Raw genomic sequence first — 16,509 nt, 5'->3', positions numbered from 1 at the left:
CGGCTTACAAACTCCTTTCCCTTCCCCTCCCCACAACAGACACCCTGTGAGGTAAAAGAAGAAGAGATTGGATTTATACCCCGCCCTTCACAACCCAAAGGAGTCTCAGAGCAGCTTACAAACTCCTTTCTCTTCCTCTCCTCACAACAGACACCCTGTGAGGTCGGTGGGGCTGAGAGAGCTCTGACAGAAACTGCCCTTGAGAGAACAGCTCTCCTCAGAACTATGGCTTGCCCAAGGTCATCCAGCCAAGTGCAAGTGGAGGAGTGGGGAATCAAGCCTGGTTCTCCCAGATTAGAGTCCGTGCATTTAACCCCACCCCTGAGTGCCCTCAGAATGGTTTTGCTGGGTTGGACCAAGAGTCCACCCAATCCAGGGCCAATTCCCCCAGTAGCAGCCAGACACCTCTGCCCCCCCCCCACATCCTGCCCCCTTTTTCCAAGCCGCTTGATGGCTGCAAAAAGCCAAGATCCTGCAACCCAAGTTCTCCAAATCCATGGAACCAGAGCAGCTTCCAGAAGAAGAAGGAAGAAGGAGAAGAGGAGGAGGAGGAGGAGGAGGAGACTGGATTTGTACCCCGCCCTTCACTCGGAGTTCCAGAGCAACCCCCTTTCCCTTCCCCTCCCCACAACAGACATCCTGGGAGGTCGGTGGGACTGAGAGAGATCTTTTGAGAACTGCTCCTGAGAGAACAGCTCTGAGAGAACTTGTGACTGACCCAAGGTCACCCAGTTGGCTGCATGTGAAGGAGGAGTGGGGAATCAAACCCGGTTCTCCCAGATTAGAGTACGCCGTTCTTAACCCCTACACCACACTGGCTTTCCCTAGTCACAGAATCCAATACGATTTCCTCAGGACTACATCTGGGACAGCCATGGACTGACCAGGTTTAGAAGTCCCCGAGGAGCTTCGGCAGCTCCTTTACCAAGGACCCCTTTCGTGTTTCTTTAATTTATTAAACCATTTATATCCCGGCGGCCTTTCCCTTGTGGTTTAAGGTGGCTTACGATAATATGCTTAGCCTGGAGAGGAGACGACTGAGAGGTGACGGGATAGCCATCTTCGAGGACTGGAAGGACTGTCATAGAGAGGATGGGGCGGAGTTGTTTTCTGTTGCCCCAGAAACGACGGGTTGAAAGTAAATCAAAAGAGCTTTCGGCTAAATGTGAGGAAGAACTTCCTGACAGTTACAGCGGTTCCTCAGTGGCACAGGCTTCCTCGGGAGGTGGTGGGCTCTCCTTCTTTGTAGGTTTTCAAGCAGAGGCTCAATGGCCATCTGACAGCCATGTTGATTCTGTGAACTTGGGCAGATCATGAGAGGGAGGGCAGGAAGGGTTGCCTCAGTGCTTAGTTCTCGTGGCCCTTCCTTACACGCCCAGGGAAATGCTGATCGCTGCTTTGGGATCAGGAAGGAATTTTCTTCCAGGTCAGATTGGCTCAGGGATCCTAGAGGTTTTTTGCCTTCCGCTGGGTTGTAGAGCAGGGGTCACTGGGGGAGCGGAGGGGGAGGCATGAGTTTCCTGCCTTGTGCAGGGGGTTGGACTAGGTGACCCTTGAGGTCCCTTCCAGCTCTAAGTTTCTGAAAACTGTAGAAAACTCCGGAGAGCCAGTTTGATGTGGTGGTTAGAAGCACGGACTCTAATCTGGGAGAACTGGGTTTGAGTCCCCACTCCTTCACATGCAGCTGCTGGTGTGACCTTGGGTCAGTCACAAGTTCGCTCAGAGCTGTTCTCTCACAAGCAATCCTCAAAAGAGCTCTCTCAGCCCCACTTACCTACCTCACAGTGTGTCTGTTGTGGGGAGGGGAGGGGAGGGGAGGGGAAAGGAAATTGTAAGCCGCTCTGAGACTCCTTTGAGTAGTGAAGGGCGGGGTATAAATCCAATCTCTCTTCTTCTCTAAACCAGAAGGCAATACCAAGCCCCAAATCTTCTGTCTCTTCAGCTAAGAGCCCTCGTTCCCGACACTCACCCCATGCCCGTTGCAAAGGCAGACGGGAAACTTCAGCGCAGGGAGATCCTGGCACCGTTGATCAATGCAGAACTGCAAATGGAGAAATGCAGATTTAGAGGGAAGGGGGCTGCCACAGGAAACACCTGGCTCGGCGCTGCGAGTACCCCGTGATGCCCCTGCCGACGCGACTCACCTTGTCCGGCCCACAAGCTGTGCCCGGCAACACCATGGCCAGGTCCAGAATGTCATCCACAGGAGACGGGGTGTTATGTGGGCAGGCGGGCGACATCCCTATCTTGTTCTGCTTCGTAAGGTTGGCGCTGCCCCCTTGGCACTGCAACTGTCCACACTGGGCATTCCTACCAGAAAGGAGAGCAAGTTTTATGCCGAAGGCTGACCATCCGTTTTAAGCTTCGGGTCTTCAGCTGGGTTTTTTTAAAAAAATCTGCCTCAATGATTTCCTGTCTGTTTCCTTAGGTAAAAAGGTAAAGGTTCCCTTGCTTGAAAGCCAGTCGAGTCCGACTCTAGGGTTGCGGTGCTCATCTCCATTTCAAAGCCGAAGAGCCAGCGCTGTCCGAAGACGTTTCCGTGGTCGTGTGGCCGGCATGACTAAACAGCAAGGCGCACGGAACGCTGTTACCTTCCCACCGAAGCAGTACCTATTTATCTACTTGCAATTTCTTGCTTTCGAACTGCTAGGTTGGCAGGAACTGGAACTAAAGATGGGAGCTCACTCCATCATGCGGCACCCAGGTCTCGAAATGCTGAACTACCGACCTTCCACAGCCTGCAGTTCAGCGTCTTAACCACTTGAGCCACCGCAGCTCCGTTGTCTGTTTCCTTACGGTCCCCTTTTGATACAGGCCAGGCCTGCTGCAGAGCCGCTACCAGTCAAAGGAGACAACACTGTCCCTGCTAGACCACAGTTCTGACCAATGCTCCCTCTAAGCTGTGGAGTCTTATGAGCAAACATTCTGCTTTGTGAGCTACGGGCACTGAAGCTGTGAGCGGGCAATTGGGCGGCTGCATGAATTAGTTTGCTCCGGAGCCCTCCTTCCTGAGCGAAGACAAAAATGTGTGAGACGGAGGCTAAAAAACTGTGAGCTGGCTCACACTGACTCAGCTTAGAAGGAGCACTGGTTCTGACTCAGGATAAGTCCTGGAGACCAAAAAGGAAGGGGGAACGAGCGTACATGAAATTGCACAAAGCACCAAAAAAAAACCCCCGCTGGCTAAAAATAAACAAAAATGCATAAAACTAATATTTAATGCAGAGTTCAATAATACAGTCATATGTAACTATATAAAGCCAAGGTGTTCTTGCAAGAAACAACAGTAGGACAGAAAAAAGTCCCAAAAATTTCAATGTGTCTCACTCCTGCTGTATTGTAATTCCGTAGTCCAACTTGACATACATTCATCATAGAGTGGACTCATATAGTTTCAGGAAAATCCATATAATCTTGAAATCCATAAACCATAGAGACGCGGATGCAAGCTGCCACGTTTCGAATAATTCTTCTTCAAAACCATTAGGCTATAGTGGGACCCAATCTCAGTAGAAGCACATACAGAAGCCAGTTTATTCAGTCCCCATGATCCTTTATGACTGAATAAACTGGCTTCTGTATGTGCTTCTACTGAGATTGGGTCCCACTGTGGCCTACTGGTTTTGAAGAAGAATTATTCGAAATGCGGCAGCTTGCATCCAGACTACACGTCTCTATGGTTTACGGATTTCAAGATTATATGGATTTTCCTGGAACTATATGAGTCCACTCTATGACAAATGTATGTCAAGTTGGACTACGGAATTACAATACAACAAGAGTGAAACACACTGACATTTTTGGGACTTTTTCCTGTATTACTGCTGTTGCTTCTAAGAACACCTTGGCTTTATATAATTATATGACTGTATTATTGAACTCGGCATTAAATATTATCAGGATAAGTCCTGAGCAGAGGCCCATCTATTAGCCACAAGATATAGAGGGAACACTCTGTTTGGGGCAGTGATGCTCTGTATTCTTGGTGCTTGGGGGGCAACAGTGGGAGGGCTTCTGGAGTTCTGGCCCCGCTGGTGGACCTCCTAATGGCACCTGGGTTTTGGTCACTGTGTGGCACAGAGTGTTGGACTGGGTGGGCCACTGGATGCAAAAAATGAAGTCAAGTCGCCGCAGACTTATGGCAACCCCGTAGGGTTTTCAAGGTGTGAGACGCTCAGAGGTGGTTTACCATTACCTGCCTTTGCGTAGCAGCACTGGGCTTCCTCAGTGGCCTCCTATCCAAGTACCACCCAGGGCCGACTCCACTTAGTTTCCGAGATCTGACCAGATTGGGCTAGCCTGGGCCAACCAGATCTGGACAACCATTAATTGTTGTTGTTAGAAGAAGAGAAGAGATTGGATTTATACCCCGCCCTTCACTACCCAAAGGAGTCTCAGAGCGGCTTACAAACTCCTTCCCCTCCCCCTCCCCACAACAGACTCCCTGTGAGGTAAAAGAAGAAGAAGAAGAGATTGGATTTATACCCTGCCCTTCACTACCCGAAGGAGTCCCAGAGCGGCTTACAATCTCCTTTCCCTTCCCCTCCCCACAACAGACACCCTGTGAGGGAGGTGGGGCTGAGAGAGCTCTTTCGAGGACTACTCTTGAGAGAACATATGACTGACGCAAGGTCACACCAGCAGCTACCTGGTGACACGTCACATGACTTCTCAACTGTCACCCCAGATCAGGATGATCTACACCATTTATCTTTACCAAGGCTGTCATCTTGTCCCCATACAGAACAGTATGCCGTCAGTGGGGTGGAGAGAGCTCTTTCGAGGACTACTCTTGAGAGAACTTATGACTGACGCAAGGTCACACCAGCAGCTGCATGTGGAGGCGTGGGGAATCAAACCTGTTTCTCCCAGATTAGAGATCTGGGAGAAATTTAATTTATACCCCTCCCTTCACTACCTGAAGGAGTCTCAGAGCGGCTTACAATTCCTTTCCCTTCCCCTCCCCACAACAGTCGTCCTGTGAGTTAGGTGGGACTGAGAGCGCTCTTGAGAGAACATCTCTGAAAGAACTTATGACTGACTCAAGGTCACACCAGCAGCTGCATGTGGAGGAGTTCTCCCAGATTAGAGCCTGCCCTCCTAACCATTACCCAAAGTGCTTGCGGTCTAATTGCGTGAGAATTTTCATTTCTGAACAAAATGAACGCGCCCCATTTCTGAACGCACTTATCCTCTACACTCCGCCCTTCCTAGATGTGCTATAAAATGATTTTCATGACATTATAGCTCTGTCTATTAAACCGCTCAATGACGGGGGGCCGAGAAAGGTTCCCCCCTCCCAACAGAAAGCTATTTTCATCCGAGCAGCTACTAATCAGATCACGATTGCTAGATCGCTCTTTCAGATAAAAACAGCACATTATCTAAATATTCTCTTCTACATAAACATATAATTTCGATCTCGGAGAAGAGAAGAGGTTTAAATTATCCGTTTATTCCGTGCGTGTGTGTTTTTAAATTAAAAAAGAACAAAAGCATACCCATTTTAGATAAGTATACGCTTTGTTTAGACAACGAAAAATCATGCTTTGTCATTATGAGATGATGCCTGGTTAAAAGAGTTGCCGACCTCCAGGTGGGGCCTGGAGATGCTCAGGAATGACGGCGGATATCCCCTAGAGAAAATGGCTGCTTTGGAGGGTGGATTCTATGACACTGTACCCTGCAGAGGCCCCTCCCCTCCCCAAAAGCTGTGGCTCCCCTCCCCTGTTGTTGGCCCTCCAGAGGAATTGGTTGAGGCCACTGTGTGAGACAGGAGGCTGGACTAGATGGACCCTCACTGGTCTGATCCAGCAGGGCTCTTCTGATGTTCTTACCAGGGGAAGGCCTCGGCCTCTCTGCCCTGTGGTTGGCCCTCCAGAGGAACTGGTTGAGGCCACTGTGTGAGGCAGGATGCTGGACTAGAGGGACCCTCACTGGTCTGATCCAGCAGGGCTCTTCTGATGTTCTTACCAGGGGAAGGCCTCGGCCTCTCTGCCCTGTGGTTGGCCCTCCAGAGGAACTGGTTGAGGCCACTGTGTGAGGCAGGATGCTGGACTAGAGGGACCCTCACTGGTCTGATCCAGCAGGGCTCTTCTGATGTTCTTACCAGGGGAAGGCCTCGGCCTCTCTGCCCTGTGGTTGGCCCTCCAGAGGAACTGGTTGAGGCCACTGTGTGAGGCAGGATGCTGGACTAGAGGGACCCTCACTGGTCTGATCCAGCAGGGCTCTTCTGATGTTCTTACCAGGGGAAGGCCTCGGCCTCTCTGCCCTGTGGTTGGCCCTCCAGAGGAACTGGTTGAGGCCACTGTGTGAGGCAGGATGCTGGACTAGAGGGACCCTCACTGGTCTGATCCAGCAGGGCTCTTCTGATGTTCTTACCAGGGGAAGGCCTCGGCCTCTCTGCCCTGTTGTCGGTCCTCCAGAGGAACTGGCTGAGGCCACTGTGTGACACAGGAGGCTGCACAGGCCTGGACCACTGGTCTGATCCACCAGGGCTCTTCTCATGTTCTTCTGTTCATAACACCCCAGCTTGATGGGGCTGCCCTAACAAACTGTAGCTCTTTGGCTCTGACAGGTGCTTCTGTGGGGGGGGGGAGGAGACAGCACTCACCTCTGAGCACAAGGAACATAGGAGCCATTGGGAAGCTGCCCACAGTGGCCTTCCAGATCCCCCCTGCCATTCAGAGAAGCCATGCACGCCTCGGAGACAGGGACCGAACCTGCCAGGAGACACACAGAAGGTCAGGATGCACGGGTGGAGAACCAGGCAAAAAGGTGAAGCAGACGCAGACCCCGGCCTTCCCAGTCCTGCTCCTGCACCACCCCGCACCGTAAATCCACCGTTCTATGAACGTCCTTCGACCGCCACTCACCTGGGCCCCAAAGTTCCCGGCACTGAGCCAAGTAGGTGGGGCAGGCCCCTCCGTAGCAAATGGCTCTGCCTTCCGCACAGGGCGTCCCGTCCTGTTTGTGGACGCTGGGGGGGCAGCGCGGGGAGACGCCGTCACAGAATTCGGGGAGGTCGCACTCGTTCTGCACCCCGCGGCAGACAAAACCGGCCCCTCGCAGCTGGAGAAGGACAGACGGAAGGGGAACACTGCTGTCAAGGGGAACAGGCGGCGGATGCGAGACAGCGTGGCGTAATGGTTAGAGTGCCAGGCTGGGACTGCGGCAAACCCAGGTTCGAATTCTTGCTCTAACCTCCAAAGGAAGTTTAGAAAACTAGTTAAGGGCCAAAGGTTACAAAACATCAATAAGTACAGACAAAAGTACACGTGTGTATTTCAAAAAACAAATAAAAACCTTGTAGGGGCCCAAATAAATCTTCGTAACATAATCAAGTGAAAAACGCACGAAAAGAACCATGTATCAGCTGATGCGTTTCGGCCCACAAAAGCCTTCTTCAGAGGTCAAACAGTACAGAGTGCAACATGCCACAAAGCCCCTGTTACGCTTGTAAGGCAGTAAATAATCGATATAGGACCAAAAATGGAATGCCGTACAGGGAAAATTTAAAAAATATTTGATTAATATTACATTACCCAATTGAAAAATCCCATCCGATATTAAAATGCTTATTTTACTGTACCCTAATTTAATATAGTTACTTCCAGTCTGGAATTGAATAACACATACCTATTGATGTTTTTAACTTTTGGCCCTTAACTGGTTTTCTAAACTTCCTCTGGAGGTTTTTGCTTGGTTGGTTTAGTTTTTCTTCCCCACTCTTTGTGGATGTCGGATCCCTGCTCTGCCATGGAAGCTCCCTGAGTGACTCTTGGGCGAGTTACACTCTCTCAGCCTAGCCTAGCCTACCTCACAGGGTGGTTGTGAGGATAAAATGGAGGAGAGGAGAAGGATGGAAGCCGCTTTGGGTCCACATTGGGGAAGGAAGGCGGGATATAAACGAAGTATGCAAAGTAAGTCAGGGGTGTCGAACTCATTTGTTACAAGGGCTGGATCTGACATAAATGAGACCTTGTCGGGTCAGGCCGGGCCATGTGTGTCATAAAATGTAATGCCAGGTAAAGGACTGCTCGAAAGCCAGTCGAATCCGACTCTAGGGTTGCGGTGCTCATCTCCGTTTCAAAGCCAAAGAGCCAGCGCTGTCCGAAGACGTTTCCGTGGTCGTGTGGCCGGCATGTCTAAACACCAAGGCACACAGAACGCTGGTACCTTCCGACCGAAGTGGTACCTATTTATCTACTTGCAATTTCTTGCTTTCGAACTGCTAGGTTGGCAGGAGCTGGAACTAGAGACGGGAGCTCACTCCATCATGCGGCCCCCCTGGGTCTCGAACTGCTGAACTACCGACCTTCCACAGCCTGCAGTTCAGCGTCTTAACCACTTGAGCCGGGTAGCGGAGATATAAGCTTGATAAGGGACACAAACACAAAGGGGTTTTTTTTTTTAACTTAAAATAAAAACATGCTTAAAACATTAGCACTCTTGCAATATTTTGTCTATTTAACAGTGTCTGATAACTGACACCTCTTGCTCTGAGCTTTTGCATCAAAATGTCTGTGCTGCTGCAATGTTGAGTGTGCTGTTCAGGTGTATATCTGTCAGCTGCAAACCTACGATGATGCAGCAGCAGCAGAACTGGAAGAAGCGGCAGAAGACAGGCAGTTCTACTGCGGGTCTGATAGAAGCCCTCCGGGGGGGGCCCTGATCTGGCCCCCGGGCCGCATGTTTGACACCCCAGGATTAAGTCAAATGTGTCTGACAGTCACTTTTGATCAAATGATGTACAAGGAACTTACAGAGGGACATTCAAGGCAAGACACCCACTGATATTGACACGGGTACAATAATGATAGGAAAAGCTGAAGGCAGCAGGAAAAGAGGAAGACTCAACATGATAGACTTTATCAAGGGAGCCACAAAGGCCCTCAGTTTGCAAGACCTGAGCAAGGCTGTTAACGAAGGGACGTTTCGGAGGACATTAATTCACAGGGTTGACGGCACATAACACACAGGATACTTCTACATGCAAGAGAGGAGGGCCACACCAACGGTGTAGCAAAAGAACAAACAAACAAAAAATGGTGCAGTGGGAAGAATATTATATGGCCCTGGGGTTGCCAACCTCCAGGCGAGACCCGGGATCCCCTGGAAGAGCCAGGTGAGCCAGTTTGGTGTGGTGGTTAAGAGTGGTGGACTCTAACCTGGGAGAACCGGGTTTGATTCCCCACTCCTCCACTTGAACCTGGCTGGACGGCCTTGGGCAAGCCGTAGTTCTGATAAGGGCTGCTCTTGAAAAAGAGCAGTCTCTGTGAAGAGCTCTCTCAGCCCCACCTACCTCACAGGGCGCCTGTTGTGGGGAGGGGAAGGGAAAGGAGTTTGTAAGCCGCTCTGAGACTCCTTTGGGTAGTGAAGGGCGGGGTATAAATCCAACCTCCTCCTCTTCTTCTTCTTCTTCTTTTACCTCACAGGGTGTCTGTTGTGGGGAGGGGAAGGGGAAGGAGTTTGTAAGCCGCTCTGAGACTCCATTGGGTAGTGAAGGGCGGGGTATAAATCCAATCTCTTCTTCTTCTTCCTCTTTTACCTCACAGGGTGTCTGTTGTGGGGAGGGGAAGGGGAAGGAGTTTGTAAGCCACTCTGAGACACCTTTGGGTAGTGAAGGGCGGGGTATAAATCCAATCTCTCCTTCTTCTTCTTTTACCTCACAGGGTGCCTGTTGTGGGGAGGGGAAGGGAAAGGAGTTTGTAAACCACTCTGAGACACCTTTGGGTAGTGAAGGGCGGGGTATACATCCAATCTCTTCTTCTTCTTCTTCTTTTACCTCACAGGGTGTCTGTTGTGGGGAGGGGAAGGGGAAGGAGTTTGTAAGCCGCTCTGAGACTCCTTTGGGTAGTGAAGTGCGGAGTATAAATCCAATCTCTTCTTCTTCTTCTTCCTCTTTTACCTCACAGGGTGTCTGTTGTGGGGAGGGGAAGGGGAAGGAGTTTGTAAGCCACTCTGAGACACCTTTGGGTAGTGAAGGGCGGGGTATAAATCCAATCTCTCCTTCTTCTTCTTTTACCTCACAGGGTGCCTGTTGTGGGGAGGGGAAGGGAAAGGAGTTTGTAAACCACTCTGAGACACCTTTGGGTAGTGAAGGGCGGGGTATACATCCAATCTCTTCTTCTTCTTCTTCTTTTACCTCACAGGGTGTCTGTTGTGGGGAGGGGAAGGGGAAGGAGTTTGTAAACCACTCTGAGACACCTTTGGGTAGTGAAGGGCGGGGTATAAATCCAATCTCTCCTTCTTCTTCTTTTACCTCACAGGGTGCCTGTTGTGGGGAGGGGAAGGGAAAGGAGTTTGTAAGCCGCTCTGAGACTCCTCTGGGTAGTGAAGGGCAGGGTATAAATCCAATCTCTTCTTCTTCTTCTTCTTTTACCTCACAGGGTGTCTGTTGTGGGGAGGGGAAGGGGAAGGAGTTTGTAAGCCGCTCTGAGACTCCTCTGGGTAGTGAAGGGCGGGGTATACATCCAATCTCCTCTTCTTCATTACAGCTGATCTCCAGACTGGAGAAAATGGCTGCTTTGGAAGGTGGACTTGACGGAATTGCATCCCACTGAGCTCGCTACCCTCCACAAACTCCCCCCCCACACACACACACAGACGCCACCCCTAAAAGCTTCAGGAGTTTCCCAAACTGGAGTTCGGTATAAGCTCCACATCTGAGGAAGTGTGCCTGCACACGAAAGCTCATGCCCAGAAAAAGACTTTGTTGGTCTTAAAGGTGCCACTGGACCCAAACTTTGTCCTGCTGCTTCAGACCAACACAGCTACTGCCCAAATCCTTACAGCCCTGCGGGGGGTGGGGGGTCATTATCGTTAACACCGTGTTGCAGACAGGGTCTGTGTGTGAGGAATCTGCCTAAACCTGCCTAGCAAGTCCATGGCAAAGTGGAGACACGAACTGGTTCAGAGCTCAGCCGTTGTCCTTATGATACCATCGTTCTACGCACGCCCCGTTTTTTCCTTAAGCAATGGCTACAGATGCACACATCTGTATTTGTGTGATATGTATGCATGTTTAAAGTTGGCCCACCCACATGCCCAGGCAATGTGCACGATTTGCCCCAAATAAAGGCCTGTGATGAGCACATTTTATCGGGGAGGGACGCAAGACTGGGTGGGAGGGGAAGCACACGGATCTACGGCGGAGGTGTCGAACTCATTTGTTATGAGAGCCGGATGTGACATAAATGTCACTTTGTCGGGCCGGGCCATGTGTGCCATAAAATGTAATGCCCGGTACCGGAGATATAAACTTTATAAAGGACACAGGGAAACCCAGTTAACGATATTATTTTTTACTCAACATACAAACATGCTTAAAACATCAACACTCTCACAGTATTTCCTGACAGTACCTCCCTGATGCCCGCCCTCCCGCTTCCACCGCCCATTTACACATCAGCACTGGGACAGTATACAGAAACACGACGCACAGCCTCGGCCATCTGGCAATACAGGTAATGACCAGTTGCTCACGAGCCGGATAAGAGCCTTGGATGGGCCAGCTGCGGCCCACGGGCCATACGTTTGACACCCCTGATCTATGGCAAAGGTGTGCCCCACCTTTGCTGTGGCGACTTACCTTGCATTCATGGCAACAGGCTCCCCCAGTGGCACACTGAGCTCCGGGCATCAGTTGGCACGAGGTTGCATTACAACACGGATCTGCACACTCCTGAGGGGAAAAGAAGGAGGGGAGAGATAGATAGATTACTGATTCTAAAAACTCCAGCAAGAAGCTAGGCTGCTTCAGACCCTCATTTGACCGAATATGAAAGATATACCAGGTTGCAGTAAGATGAGCAAAGGGGAGGCAGGCCCTCACCAAGCATCAATAGGCACGTTCGCCCCTTCCTTCTTCAAGCATTGCTTCCCCATGCAGTCAAGCACTTCACTCCTTGTAGGACAGCAGTGCAGAATAAATCACTATTCTCCTGGCTGGAGGTTGGGAGCTGAAATACTTATACGTCATAAGAGGCCAAGATGGAATCTGTTTACTGCTCACTACGCAGATGGTTTAACCTTGAAGAGGGGGAGCAACTGATAAGAACTTGCCTGAGAGAACACACACACACACACACACACATTCCAAAAGGATGCTATAATGCTTGTAACTCCCTTATGGAGGGAGAGGGGGGGAGAAGGGGGAAGAAAGGTGTATAAATAAACCTGCTGCGTGAGAGGAGGAGGTTCCTTCCTTCCTTCATTCATTCAGACAGTTCCTGCAAGCTTGTCTGTCATCTTTGCTTCGCCTGCACCCCACACCCCAAGGAGCAGCACCACAACTCCTGTGTTGGCAATGGCAAATGTTTTTCAAACATCTGCCTGCACCATGTGCAAATGATCCCTATGTTTCCATTAGGGGTGTGTGACCATTTAAACCAAACAGCGGGGAGGGCAATCCCATTCCATCGTTCCCTTTCGCCCCCCCCCCCCCATTTGGAAGCGGGGAGTGGGAGCAAAAAGAATCGATGAATTGGCTTCCAGCCATGTCAGCCTAACACCAGATGGGCTCACCCACCTGACTGTTAGGGAATTCAGTCTCGATATTGGAATTTGGGTATACCCGGGAATACTGATATTTTCCGGGTCCAATAGACCTGAATCTGAAAAATACAATTTTGTTTGTTTGTTTGCACACAGCTAGAATCTATCATGGAACCCTTGCACCTTGGGTTCTGGAGGAGGCTCAAGAGAGTGAGCCGTCGGTTCACACGAAGGGCTGGCCTTTGCCCAGGGGAGCGGAACAGGACAGGCAGCGGCAATCGAATGGCCGCTTGCAACAAACAGAGGTCTGCCACTATTTGTTAGAACATAAGAGAAGCCTGCCAACCTAGCAGTTCGAAAGCAAGAAATTGCAAGTAGATAAATAGGTTCCACTTCGGTGGGAAGGTAACAGCATTCCGTGCGCCTTGGTGTTTAGTCATGCCGGCCACATGACCACGGAAACGTCTTTGGACAGCGCTGGCTCTTCGGCTTTGTAACGGAGATGAGCACGGCAACCCTAGAGTCGGATTCGACTGGCTTTCGAGCAAGGGAACCTTTACCTTTAAGAGAAGCCAGTGTTGGATCAGGCCAATGGCCCATCCAGTCCAACACTCTGTCACACAGTGGCCAGAAATACCAGGTGCCATCAGGTCGTCCAGCAGTGGGGCCAGGACACTAGAAGCCCTCCCACTGTTGCCCCACCCCCCCCAAGCACCAAGAAGACAGAGCATCCCTTGGCCCAGACATCGTGTTCCATCTAGACCTCGTGGCCAAGAGTCACTGATGGACCTCTGCCCCATATGCTTATCCAATGCCCTCTTGAAGCTTTCTGTGCCTGTAGCCGCCGCCACCACTTCCTGCGGCTTGGGATTCCATGTGTGAATCACTCTTTGGGTGAAGAAGGACTTCCTCAACAAAGCTGCCCATGATAGGACGTTTTTGGATGTCATTCATTCATAGGGTCGCCGTAAGTAGGAAGCAACTTAACAGGACTTAACACACACCCGTATGCCTTCCCCCCCAAATGGAACATTTTTACTCCTGTCAGCAATTTGTCATATCTTGTTCCCCGTCTTGGCGATTTCAACCACGATTTCAAAATCCATTTTTTCCGCTGCCCCTTTCTCAAACACCCCCGGCCCTGAGAGCTTCCCCCAGGAATCCCAGGTTTCCTCACCCAACAAAAACCCTTCGAACATTGATAGCTTTGGAGGCACTGCCCTCCCCTCTACACCCCGCTTCAACTGGGAGTTGCGCCAACCCATACTCCCTCTAAGCAGTGAAGTCTGGTGAGCAAAAATTCTACTTTGTGGGCTACTGGCATTAAAGTTGTGAGCGAGCGATCTGGCTGCTGCATACATTAGTTTGCTCTGGAGCCGTCCTTCCTGAGTTAAGACAAACATGTGTGAGCCAGAGGCTAAAAAACTGTGAGCTAGATCACACTAACTCAGCTTAGAGGGAACACTGGCGCCAACAACGTTCTTAACTAAACCATGCACATGACATTGGTGCACACCCAAAGGTGCACAAGGAAAGAGATGGGGAGATTTTTTCCTACCTCCCGGAGACCGCAGTCGCATCCTTCCCCCGATTCCACAAGGTGGTTCCCGCAGCGGGGCCTGATCAGGCGGGTTGGCTCAGGCACGTCCTGGAGACACCACACCCGGCTGCTCTGGAGGATGTCTTGGAGCTGCCGGTGGCTGCAGTGACTAAACCTCAACCCGGGCATCAACCTGTAGAAGAGGAGAGAGGAATTCAGAGCTCGGGCACCTCCCCATTCACAGGATTCGAACCCAGTACACGCAGACACACTCACCCCGGTGGCTCCATGATGCAGTTGCGGCTGGGAGAGAGGTTGGGGCTGGACCCATCGCACCCGCAACCGGCACCGTCGTGACTGAGTCCCAGGTTATGGCCTAGTTGGTGGGAGAGGGTGGAGGCCATGACCAGAGGGCTGACTGAGTGGTCCTGAAAGATGAAAGAACAGGAGTGGGGAACAGAAAGACAAAAACAACACCTTTCCCTTAGAAGAAGAAGAGGAGGAGGAGGAGATTGAATTTATACCCCACCATTCACTACCCAAAGGAGTCTCAGAGTGGCTTACAATCTCCTTCTCCATCCCCTCCCCACAACAGACACCCTGTGAGGGAGGTGGGGCTGAGAGAGCTCTTTCGAGGACTGCCTTTGAGAGAACAGCTCTGAGAAAACTTGTAAGTGACCCAAGGTCACACCAGCTGGCTGCATGTGGAGGAGTGGGGAATCAAACCTGGTTTTCCCAGAACAGAGTCCACGCTCTTAACCACTACACCAAAATGGCTCTCTAGATACATGAAAGAGGAAATAACCATGGTTCTGGTAAAAACAGGGGTCATTTCCTGCAGGAGCGTACAGGAGCGGAGCTCCGGCAGTAAAGAGCCCAGGAAGTGGGCATATGCAATAAACCCCACCCCCTGCTCCCAGCAGCCCTCGGTCAGGCTACGAGAAGCAAGAAGCAGCCAGGTAAGTTGCAGAGGCCCCCCCCCGGCCCGCCTTCAGGTACAAGCTCTCCCTCCTCTGTGAGGGCAGATCTGTGCGTGTCCCCCCCATAGCTAGCAATCCAAAACAGTCCAGTGGCACCTTGAAGACCAAGTTTTATTCAGGTACAAGCTCTCCTTCCTCTGCAAGGACAGATCTGCACATTCCCCCCACCCAACAGCTAACAATTCAAAACAGTCCCAGTGGAGCCTGAGCTTCCGGTGATGTCAGGGGGTGTGGCATATGCAAATAAGTTATGCTAATACGCCATGCTAAGAGCTCCTGCACCTCTTTTTCTACGAAAAAAACCCTAGTTAAAAGAGCAATTGTACAAGAAGCAACCGATTAGAAGAGGAAATTTCTTTCCAAAGCAAGCATCTCTACGAAGATGGTATTAGGAGGCATGCATGTATCCCAGCAGGCATTCGTTTTGGTCGCCATCCTAGGAGAGGCATTCCCAGTGTCATTCTCGGAGGGAATGCCTCCTCTAGCAGGAAGTCATGATATATACCTGCCTTGCCGAATGCAGCATGTTAGAAGAGGCATTTCCTCTCTCTCCAAGACAGTATTAGGACGCATGCATGCCTGTATCCCAGCAGACATTAAGAACATAAGAACATAAGAGACGCCAATGTTGGATCAGGCCAAAGGCCCATCCAGTCCAACACTCTGTGTCACACAGTGGCCAGAAATACCAGGTGCCATCAGGAGGTCCACCAGTGGGGCCAGGACATTAGAAGCCCTCCCACTGTTGACCCCCCCCCCCAAGCACCAAGATGACAGAGCATCACTTGCCCCAGAGCCCCTATCTATACCTTGTGGCTAATAGCCACTGATGGACCTCTGCTCCATATGCTTATCTAATTCCCTTTTGAAGCCGTCCATGCTTGTAGCTGCCACCACTTCCTGTGGCAGTGAATTCCAAGTGTTAATCACTCTTTGGGTGAAGAAGTACTTCCTCTTATCCATTTCCCTTTTGAAGCCGTCCATGCTTGTAGCCGCCACCACTTCCTGTGGCAGTGAATTCCAAGTGTTAATCACTCTTTGGGTGAAGAAGTACTTCCTCTTATCTGTTCTAACCCGACCACTCAGCAATTTCATGGAGTGTCCATGAGTTCTTGTATTGTGAGAAAGGGAGAAAAGTACCTCTTTCTCTACCTGCTCTTTCCCATGCATAATCTTATAAACCTCGATCATGTCTCCCCTCAGTCGTCGTTTCTCCAAGCTAAAGAGCCCTAAGCGCCTTAACCTTTCCTCATAGGGAAAGTGTTCCAACCCTTTTATCATTCGAGTTGCCCTTTTCTGCACTTTTTCCAAAGCTATAATATCCTTTTTAAGGTGTGGTGACCAGAACTGCACACAGTATTCCAAATGAGGTCTCACCATTGATTTATATGGGGCATTATGATATTGGCTGATCTGTTTACAATACCCTTCCTAATAATCCCCAGTATAGCATTGGCCTTCTTTATTGCTGTCATACACTGTCTCGACATT

At 50.6% G+C, this 16,509-nt stretch overlaps 1 protein-coding gene across 1 annotated transcript in view; it reads right to left on the bottom strand.

The window, feature by feature from the left end:
- ADAM15 (ADAM metallopeptidase domain 15) overlaps positions 1–16,509 on the bottom strand; it is a 110,385-nt gene that overhangs the window by 36,875 nt on the left and 57,001 nt on the right. Inside the window, exons 12-18 of the mRNA XM_015419105.1 lie at positions 14,315–14,466; positions 14,057–14,231; positions 11,594–11,686; positions 6,876–7,071; positions 6,614–6,722; positions 2,145–2,310; positions 1,970–2,041 (exon numbers count right to left, since the gene is read on the bottom strand). Coding sequence (XP_015274591.1) covers positions 1,970–2,041; positions 2,145–2,310; positions 6,614–6,722; positions 6,876–7,071; positions 11,594–11,686; positions 14,057–14,231; positions 14,315–14,466 — 963 coding nt within the window. The remainder of the gene's footprint in view (positions 1–1,969; positions 2,042–2,144; positions 2,311–6,613; positions 6,723–6,875; positions 7,072–11,593; positions 11,687–14,056; positions 14,232–14,314; positions 14,467–16,509) is intronic.

The sequence above is a fragment of the Gekko japonicus genome, unplaced genomic scaffold (assembly GCF_001447785.1).
Source record: "Gekko japonicus isolate JY-2015 unplaced genomic scaffold, Gekko_japonicus_V1.1 scaffold25, whole genome shotgun sequence".
In the NCBI taxonomy this organism is placed as follows: domain Eukaryota; kingdom Metazoa; phylum Chordata; class Lepidosauria; order Squamata; family Gekkonidae; genus Gekko; species Gekko japonicus.
Note: the sequence above shows the minus strand (reverse complement) of the source record. Positions and strands in the feature narration are given on the sequence as shown.